This window comes from Sphaeramia orbicularis, chromosome 3 (assembly GCF_902148855.1).
Source record: "Sphaeramia orbicularis chromosome 3, fSphaOr1.1, whole genome shotgun sequence".
In the NCBI taxonomy this organism is placed as follows: domain Eukaryota; kingdom Metazoa; phylum Chordata; class Actinopteri; order Kurtiformes; family Apogonidae; genus Sphaeramia; species Sphaeramia orbicularis.
In genome coordinates this window covers 47,805,227-47,816,022 of record NC_043959.1, presented here as the reverse complement: position 1 = coordinate 47,816,022, position 10,796 = coordinate 47,805,227, and the positions used below count along the sequence as shown (strand labels likewise).

At 37.7% G+C, this 10,796-nt stretch overlaps 1 protein-coding gene across 1 annotated transcript; it reads left to right on the top strand.

Annotated features, from left to right (window-relative positions):
- Positions 1-1,322: 1,322 nt before the first annotated feature.
- Positions 1,323-10,266, top strand: hnf4b (hepatic nuclear factor 4, beta). Its single transcript, XM_030131205.1, is given in 9 exon segments — positions 1,323-1,335; positions 4,708-4,830; positions 7,028-7,177; positions 8,587-8,622; positions 8,625-8,663; positions 8,825-8,950; positions 9,277-9,286; positions 9,991-10,093; positions 10,096-10,266. Coding segments are annotated over 9 exon segments (771 nt in total).
- The last annotated feature ends 530 nt before the right edge of the window (positions 10,267-10,796 follow it).

Sequence of the window (10,796 nt, the reverse complement as noted above, 5' to 3'; positions counted from 1 at the left end):
CTCTAAATGTTTTAATTAAATGGGGAGTTTTCTCTTCCTCTTGAGTAATAAGTTACAGTTCTCCTGAGCGGCCTGTGGCACTGGCAGCCTCACGGAGCAGTGATATTTTTTGCCTATAACTGTGCTTTTATTATTATCGCCGCTGCTTTTTTCAGACCAACGAAACAGAACCCAGGTTGTTCCTGAGGGGCTGTAAGTTCACAATCAACACCTTGCTGCGAAGTTTCTTTCCATGTACAAGGTTATTTCTGTTCGCAGAGGTGGAATAAGATTCATTATCTGCTCTCGTTGATGAAAAGGATCATGAGTGATTGTCTCTGTCAAGGTGCCTGTCTGCTCTTAACGAAGCTGATGGTCTCTCAGTTATGTGATCTGGCGCTGATGCTTGTGGGGCTTGTTAGATTAGACTCAGAGATATTTATTTATTCATTAGCAACAAAATAAAACCCCTCTACAATACGGCTACACCACAATTACCACTACAATGCTAATGTCTATCATTTGTCTCTTATTCAAACTTTTCCTCAGGCATTTTTTTAACTGTATATTCTATTTGACCAGATTGTATTGTTTGTGCGTCTACTTTCTTTTCACTGTTGTCAGACCTTAGTTTATCACTGTCACTCTGGAGGTAGATCTATGTGTTCTATATGTGCAGACAGAGCCACAGGTAAACCATATGGGGCATCAAACTGTGACAGCTGCAGGAGAAGTATTTGTAACAACCACACATACATCTGTACATGAGTTCAGTCATGAATCCTCTTGAAATTATGAGTAAAAGACAGTTGCATTCCTTTAGATGAACACACATGTCAGTATGTTGTATATACGTCAAAATGTTGCAACCAACCATCCATCCATCAGCCAGTACATTCTAATACAATAACAGAATTTTCATTCACATATAGGTGTGAGACTGTTCTGCGGTATTGAATTATCACTTATCATAGGGTGAGATGTATAGTTAAAGTCTCACACTCAGTGGTGACAGAAAATCAACTTGAAAGTCACAGTAACTAGCTCAGACATGAAAAACATATATGACAGAGGATTCCAAATTAGTGGTGAGATATGTTGTAGCTTTAGGGTGTTTTTTTTAGATGTAAGCTGCTGATTTGTCGATGCTTTGCTGAAATCGTGCCTCGGCTCGCGTTGGAAGAAGTGTCAGTGAGTGAGATGTCCATACATGTAATTCTTGAAAACGCTGTTCAGTGTAAAACTGTACAATGCATTTCAAGGTTTAGCATGTAGTGTATTGTGGAGAGAGACAAAAATGAAAGTGTTGTTACTGCAGACAATGAAAGTCTTTCAATTCTACGATGAGAAAGGAAGGTCAGAGGATTTTTTTTTTTTTTTTTAACTTTTGCTTTCTAGAAATTTTCATGTAATTCACATCCTTTCATGCTTGAGTAAAGTACCATGATGATTTAGAGGTAGATATTTTCATTCTTTGTCCATCATGATAGTGAAAGCACTGTCTGATTTGTTTGTCCAAATTCTCCCATAGGTGTTCACTTGGGTTCAGATCTGGTGGCTGTGAAGGCCAAAGCAAATGATTCACATTTTCATTCATTTCATTCATCATTTTCATCCTCATCAAACCATTCAGTGACCCTTAGTGCCCTATAGAGGGAGGGGATGATCATCCAGGGAGACACAACTCTTCAATCAGTTTCTTTTTTTTAACTTGTCATTTGTCTGTTTGTCATCTGTCTTGCGCTGTGGTATAGATTAAAAAATACATGCACTAAAATGAATCTTATGAGTGTGATGTATTTGAATTAAATTATATTACTTTGTTGTTTTGCATTATTCAGTTTAAATGAAAGTGGAATTAAGGTCAAGGTGAAGTTTATTTATATAGCACATTTAACCTTATAATACCGAATGTATGTATCATATTTACCTCCGCCGAGGAGGTTATGTTTTTGTTGGCGTTGGTTTATCTGTCTGTCTGTCTGTCTGTCTGTCTGTCTGTCTGTGTGTGTGTGTGCAAGATAACTCAAAAAGTTATGGACGGATTTGGATGAAAATTTCAGGAAATGTTGACACTGGCACAAGGAACAAATGATTAAATTTTGGTGGTGATCGGGGGGTGGGGCACTGATCTGCCTTGGCGGAGGTCTGCACTCTCCGAGTGCTTTTCTAGTTGATACATGAGTTTTGAAGCCCTCTACATGATCAACGTGAAATTTTTTGTCTTGAAAAACCGGATGTGTACAATTAGGTACACAGGTAATCCACCGGGGGGGGGGGGGGGGGGGGGGTGTTCGTTCACCAAAGGCCTTTCCAGTGACACTACAAGATTAAAAGGAGGCAGAACATTGCCAGTTTTGAAAAGAAATTACCAATTTGTTAGAAACGTTTGCATTTTAATATGTTTTTCCTTGTTCAAAAATAATAATATGTGAGCATTGAGATCTGATGTATCAAATATGATACAAAATTTAAAATCACATATGGAAATTGATATTTGAAAAAGACTTTTTTGGGTTGTTCAGAAGGACCAATAAAGGCTCCAGTTTCAAAGAACTGGAATTTTCTGTCAGTGATTTAATGGTTCAGACTTTACAGGGTTAAAACAACAGAAAGTACTGTACAAAGTTGCAGATACAAATGCAAGATATACTAAAACTACTAAAATGAGAATAAATACAGGATATATTAAAACTGATAAAAAAAATTTATACACTGTACTGGGATAACTAGCATTTAAAACACAATCACGAGATAACACAAACAAAAGTCACACACACATTAAGAGAATACTGCCACCTTAAGTCGACTGAACCAAGGACTGAGATATAAATACACACAAAAGCAGAGTGATGCTTTTCCGGCAAAAAGGAGGACAGCACAAACATTCCTTGACCTTTCATTTTAATCAGCAAGTTTGAGTAAAAACAGTAAACAAAGATAAAAGTAATACTGTAAATTTACGTTTCCATGGTAGAGGATTTTTGCTTTATTTTGCATCTTGTTGTCTTTTAACTAATCCTCTTAAAATAAAAATAGCACCACAAAACATCTCATTGCACTTTCTCTGTTTTCTTCAAAGCTTGAAATGGATTAAAGACATACAACAAAAATAACAGTGAAGTAAACTTTCTGTTCAGTCAAATGGGAAACTTATTTGTTCTTTGTAGCTGCATCCTCTGTGGCGTGTGGACAGATAGATTACACTACTACGGTACATGTATGGTTTCAATCAGAGGCTCATGAGAAATTAGAGATGCTTTCTACATTTCAGAGTAAATGATGCTTGTCCGCTAATCTATCTAAGCAAATAAGAATGTAACCATGCTCTGATTTCCACCCATTCAGAATGTAAGCGTAACTAAATGCAGTTCATCATGTTTTGTATTCTAAATACGTAATCGTGTTGCATGTATTAAGTTACACAACGCTGGTTTTATCTGTGCTCTTACAGAGAAGCGAGGAATAAGAGGAGCCATGAATAGTCTCTTTACATGAATAATTAACATGGCTGAGCACGGGCAAATATTTGCTCTGCAGTTCTTTGGAAAGATGTTGCCCACAACCCCCTGAAGAGAAGGCCAGGGCTGCTAATTTAAATGTTTACCACACTAATTTGTCTGGTTTGCATAACATGCTGTAATATTGCTTTCAAATTATGCCAAAAACAGAAGCAGACTCCTCGGGCATCCAGTCCTTAATGTCTGACCTCTGAGAGCACTCCCTGATGTGGCTGTTTAGTCCAAAGTCGAACTTAACTGATGGTCCACAGAAGATTATTTGTGATATTGTCATGCAGGACCATAGAGGTGAACCGCAGAGGGGCCCTCCTGCTCCTTCTCCTCCTCTCCTTTGATTAATACTCTGCTGATTGGTTGCTGAGAGGACAGCTCTGATGACTGATGACTCTGATGCGCAGGCTTGTTGTCTGACTTTGTAGAACCACATTGGAAACAGTCTGAGGCCATCCACATCAGTCTCTTTCTAATAACTCTCACAAAAGGCTCATCAACATGCAATGACATCTCCCACATTTTAAATAGTCCATACCAAGAAGCCGACTAGCATCCATCCTCACGCTTTGTTATCAAGCTGTTAACAACATCAGAATACTAAATCAAGACACATCAAATTTACATGGAAGGAATGAAGGATGGCCCTTTGCATCTGAACATCACATACTTCAAATTAATGCCAAGTACTGTACAGAGCAAAAGACAATCTAATGAAGCTTTTCCTATTGTTCTTCCTTCAGATTTCTTCAACTTCTGAGTAGGTGAGAGATGATTAAGGGGAAGAAAAACTATACTAATTCCTCCAGTTACCATATTCACACATCCAGAATACTGAATAAACAATGTATTTAGAATCTTTATGTTTTAATATTAATGACAATGTGACTTTTTGCTGTGTATTTCACAATCTTTCGTCCCCCAAAATGCACCATACCACTGTGTTTTATTAAACAGAAACACTTTTGTCTCCTCACAGAGGGAGACTTTAGGAAATTGTAATTTGTCTCTAATTTCTTCCACATTTGCTGAATAGCTAACATTTGGAAAAGCAAATGTTGGCATGAACAGCAGGTTTAATGTCACACAGGACAGAAGGACCTTGTGAAGGCAAAGAGTAGAGCTTTTCTTATTTGCAAGAGAGGGAGGTGTTACACTGATACCTGGCAAAGTCTCGATATTTCTCTGATGGGTCTTTCCTCTCTTTAATCCACAGCTGTTGAGAATGAAAAAGACTGCATCAGCAGCCACAGAGCCAAAAGACAAACAGCAGCCAGTCTGTCCATCAGAGAGCTGCTGCAGATGGAGGCCAATGTAGACCAGGTACTATACCTTCACTGTACAGCTCCAATCAGAGCACTGGAACAATATTTACACACACCAAAGGCTCTGTTTTATAGTTGTGGTTAAGTAGATAGGATGATAAAAGTTACAACTCTGGCTGGGCGTAATAAATTCTAATTATAAAATACAAATAATCACATAAACCCTATAAAAGCTCATGTAATGGAGTAAAAACAGGTCTATGTGTAGGACTCAACAAACAGTAGACAGATTTAACAAAAGAATAACAACAAATAAGAGTCTGATCCTTGAGTGTCTTTAACCCATAAAGATCCAAACCAAAATCATTTACTGATACAGAAAGTTAAATGATTGTTGACTCATTAATCCTATCAATACATGTAAAAACAAATGTTCAGAGAACACAAACCTCCGCCAAGCACCCCGAATGGTTTGTATGTGTGGATCGATTATTTCTTTTTAAATTAAACAGTTTCAAGGGTGTTTCATACAGCAGAAAAAGTTGAAGCTTGGTACCAGTCATGTGTATGTCAAATTATATTAAATTCCAATCAATATTTGTTGAGTTATAATGAAAAATGTGTCGTAAATGGGATTTTCAATGTTAAATTGAAATGTCCACAGAGTCCACATTCCACAGTGGATGTGGACAATTTTGTGCCAAATACAAGATATTGTTATAAGCTACAGGTGGACCAAATTGGAGGCTAATCTGAGTCATTTTGAATTTTTTATGAATTTTCGAAAATTGCTCAATGATGAGAGATAGGAAAATTTGAGATTTTGTGACCTAGCTGTGACCTTGAACCTTGACCTACTTGGCCCAAAATTTAATGGGTTGGTCTCAGGGCCTAGGCCTATCTGTGGGTAAAATTTGGTAAAGATGGTTGTAGTAGTTTTCCCGTAAAGTTGCAAACAAACAAACGCAAACAAACAAACACACACACAAAGCAAAGTGATCACAATACCTCCTGGCAGAGGTAAAAATTGGTGTTTAATACAGTTATTAATCTTTTCATGGTCATCAGATATGACCCATTTGGATGTTCAAAGGCTCCATAGTAAACATGGAAACAGCATCATCTTCTGCAATATTGATTCACCAGTAAAACCCATGGAGTTTAATCAATGACAGTGGATGGAGACATTTGGTTTACATTTAGTTAAGGATCTATTTAACCGAAAAGTCACTTTTTCTTCTCTTTTCTCTGTTTTTGATTTAATAACCCATAAAGACATTTATGACCATCGACATGATCAGTGAATTAAATATAGGAAAATACCAGATTTTTCACTTAAAAATGCAAAATACAGAGCATAATATTAGAATAAATGGTGATAAATCACTTAAAAAGGGTTAAAAATAGAGACAAAATCATTTAGAGACTGCCACAGAAGTAGCACTGGGTCTGTATGGGTTAAAGTCATTCATCAGTACATCATGTCTCCATTCAGTCTATTGTTGTGCTTTGGGCTCGGCCACAATCAGAATCAAGGCTTGGTAAAGAACACATGTGCAGAGATGCCACGTTAAGATCAGGATCTTCGCTGTCATTAACATCTTATAATGCTCCTCACATGAAAACAGGAAACAGTAATGTTGTCTTTAAATGTACTAGGTTGACTAACAGATCAGTCACAAAAAACTGAACACTCTTCACACTGCTCATCACACTCCGTCCTTGGTCCAGCCTCCAACACATTCAGTTCAACACACCTGTTGTAAAAAGGAAATCCACCCACAGAGGAGCCCACACCTCTAACCTGTGCACCAGTCATCGCTTCATCTTACTGAGTGGCCAGGAGTCGGTAGTCAGTGATGCACAATGTCACCTGAAAAAGAAAAGAGGAGCAGACTTACGCTTTCAGACATCCACCTACATGTACTCAACCATACACAGTCACCTACACCCTATGACACACTGCTTTATAACATTTCACCACCAGGTCTGGGATGGTACACCATAGCTCAGTTACCTTCAAAAGTATAAAAACTATCACATATATCCTTTTTGTGATGTTTCATTTCGGTCATTTTTTTTTTTTATAACCTCGGAAAAAAACAGCGTCAAAGCTCTCACACACCTAGCAGCAACATCATCACCTTCCTCATCCCTCATTTATCTTCCTCTCCACATACACAATCGCATACTCGTCCCTAAGACTCATTCCCACATTACAGTATCACCTGAGCCCACTGTGAACTCACTTTATGTTTTTACTGGTCTCAGTTCCCAGTCTGGTCTCACCTAGGAGTCCTGAAATCAACACCAAGAAGGCAGCCGGCGTCAGAGACTTCATGAAGCAGCAACTCCTCCTGCTGGTGGATTGGGCAAAATATATCCCAGAGTTCTGTAGCCTTCCAATAAACACCCAGGTATGCAAACAAATAACTACTGTGTAGTAGCACAAAGGAATCCATGTATTTAGAATAAAAAATGAATATCAAAGATCTTAAATAGTATGTACCGGTAGTCACAGCTGGAATTACTTAAAGCAGTGGTTCTCGATCTTTTACTGTCGGGCCCCCCTTTGGAGGACAAAAAATCTCCATGCCCCTCTTAACCCCAAAACCATTGTAACAGTGGTGCAATTGTAACTTTTATTGAAAGAAAAATGAGTATCGTAACAATACTTTTTTGTTTTTCCTTGAATAATTTGTTGTGCAAATTAAAAAAAACTTACATTTTTGCTTGAATAATACAAATAAACTCAACAAGACTGCCCCTGAGACAGTATTTTTCCAAATAAAAATAGGAAATGTGCAACTTACAACTATGACAATAAAGTTATCTTTTTTTTTTTTAGAACAATAAACAAATTTTGGTAACAGAGATGAACATTTTAACAGTATCAGTGGCTGCAGTGAGCCCGTTTCCACTGCACATCTCAGAACATTAAAGTGCAAACTGTACAAACTGTGCAAAAACAGAAACACTGCACATTTTTCTTTTCCAGTCACACCCTTGTCCATTCTCCAAACCTAAATTCTTTGTCTAGTCTAGTGACAGATCACCATGGCAGTGGATTTCTTTGTTGTACATAGGATACATCGCATGCCCCCCCTGGAAAGCCTTCATGACACTCCTGGGGGGCCACCTGGACCAGTAAATGTGCATTATTTTCATTTATGTCAAATCATTTCACCCATTTCACACAGCAGCAAAGCAGAGAAGGTGCAAACTGCCTTTCCTGGTTTTATGAGGATTAGTTGCAGGGCAGTGAAATTCACTTCAGAAAGTGAATGTAAAATGTTGCGTTATAAAAATTGCAAATGTACACGGCTTTACTTTCATTTTTGTCAGTTATCTTTGCTGATTTGTGTTGACTGTGTAAAATAAAGAGTCAGAAGACATTGGGTCTTCATCCTTTTTTGCCACACTGGTTTAATGTTTCCATATTTATAGCTTACATCTCACCAGTAGGTGTTAAAAACACATTCAGAAGTGACTCCTGGGTTCAGTCCACTGTGGGCAGCAGCGCTGTGTTTCATCCACACTCTTACACAGATTAGTTATGTGACATAATGTTGAAGTAATTCAAAGTATTTTAAATGTATTACCTATTCTGAGTGGTCAACTGGAATATATGATAAATTATATTTAAGGCCATGTATCCTGTTATCTGCAGTGTAATACGTTTTCTCAGTGCCATGTTGTGTATTTGAATAACTGTGTCTGACTTCAGTGTTTCTTCAGGGAATTCATGTTGATGTTTTGCTTTACCATTGACATTCTGCAGATGTTTAAAACATGAGAATTGTCTGTATGTCTGTGTGCTGTGCAATTACCCCTGCTACAAATGCACTCTGCAGAACATCTTATTCTACAGCCAGACGCTGTCTGTGTTACAGTAGTTTCATCCTGGGTAGGACAGGAGGAAGCTTATTTATACAGAGAAGCATCAATTGAATTAAAGTCAGCAGTACAGCTAATATTTAAATATATTTTTTTTAACATAAAAAATACTGAACACTGAAAAATTCAACAGCCTTAATATGAATTAATGCATTTGTGTGGACTGAACAGGTAATCATTTTGTCATCATACTGAAAGGATCAGAGGCAGAGGTATCCAGACTGGATCTCCAAATCCAAGAGGAGCTGGACATCACAGAGTTTTCATGCCTCAGATCCATCGTCTTCTTCGCCTCAGGTCAGTTCAACAGAGTGTGACCAGTGGTGGAAGAACTATTCAAGTTCTTTACTTAAACAGAAGTGCTTATACTGCAATGTGATGGCACTACAACAAAGGTTCTGCCTGCAAAACCTGATGTATCTAAAAGACAAATAAATATGTGCAAAATGTGCAGCATCATGCAGAAAAATGGTCACTGTCAGTGTTTGACTGTTATTTATGATGTTTTCCGATTCGTATTACTGTTTCATTACTGTGTATCCTACCTTTTGCTGTAAAGGCTGAGCTCATTTGAGCAACTTGACTCACAGTTACACAGTTTGTAATGCATCATATTCTGTAAGACTGTCCTATGTTTGTAGCATCACTGTCCTGTGAGCAACACAAATGTCTAAAAAGTCAACTGACAATGAGCTCAGAATAATAGGTCTGTTTTTTTAGCTTTGTGTCAATGCATTTTCTGTCAAATCCAAGACTTATTTTTGCTTCAGAAGAAGGAAAATTTCAACACACTTAGAGACATGTGGAGTATAAGTACAAAATAGACTAAAATGGAGTAAAAGTACCTGCAGATTTGTCAGTACACCACCGCTACATTTCAATTGATATTAGAGTGACTATGGATTGAGATGTTTATTCTCTTCCTTGGATCTGTTTATTTTATTCACATTGTAGTTTATTCTAATATCAGGATGTGGTGAAGTCTTTGTTAAGTAAATAAGTGGTGGTTCATTTTCATGAGGCAGCAGCAGTAGAATCAGACTGGAGGACTGGTTAAACTGAGCAAAAACACTGTAAACAAAATTAACATAAGATGGAAGATTGTCACCACATTTTCATTCAGGCATCGCTGTCATAATTTGCATCTAAAAAAGTTGATGTGTCTGTTTTCATTGCCATTATCCAGGTTTTCCTCATCTTTGTATTATTTTATATAATCTCATATGAAATACTGTAGTCTATAGACAGATTAGACACCTCTTGTAATGGCAGAGTACAGGTGTGTACATTGATGCTGAACCACATGTCATCCTTTTAGTGTATTCTTTCCTTTTCAGTTTATTGGAGTGTCCTCAGGTGGTGAAACATCTGCCATTTCAGACACATCTGCTGCTATAAAGAGCCACCTGTGAGCAGCGTAGAAGGTTACCTGTACTTAGTTCCGGCTGATTCTGCCTTCCCTGCAGAGCGTGGCCTGGCAGATGGTTGAGACTCTCCACTTAGCACAGCTGGTAGGTGAAGCCAGAATAGACAGTCTGCTGCAAGAGATGATGCCTGAGGAGGGAACCAAGGAAGGACGAAATACAAGTCAAAACTGGGATGTTCACTTATAGGGTTCCTCCATCTAAACAAGAAATCGGATACATACTATATAGCAGTATTTTTCAACCTTGGGGTCATGACTTCACATGAGGTTGGCTGGAATTAAAATGGGGTTGCCTGAAATTTCTAGTAAGTGATTTTTTTTTTTTAAATACTAATAAAAAATATATGATAAGTTGAGAGAGACAATCACAATGCATAAAAGACATGATGAACTGTGAAGCTGAAACTGAAGCACTGTGGTACTGTTTATCTGTCAAATGTTCATTGTGGTCGGTTTCAGATGCTGCAGCTCTTTCATAATTCATAGTTTGAGTTATTGTTTGTTCAGTGTTAATCTGCTGCCTTGTAAATCCAAGCTGGACTGACTGTACATATCCTGACCAAGGAAAATAAAATTCTCACTTTGTGCAGTAATCTACACCTGGCTTTTCTGCTTCCGTCCATGATAATTTACATTACATAGTCTAAAATTGACATTTATTTTAACATAGTACAGCAAACTATTACATGATCAAAAACAAATTAATTTTAGCAAAAA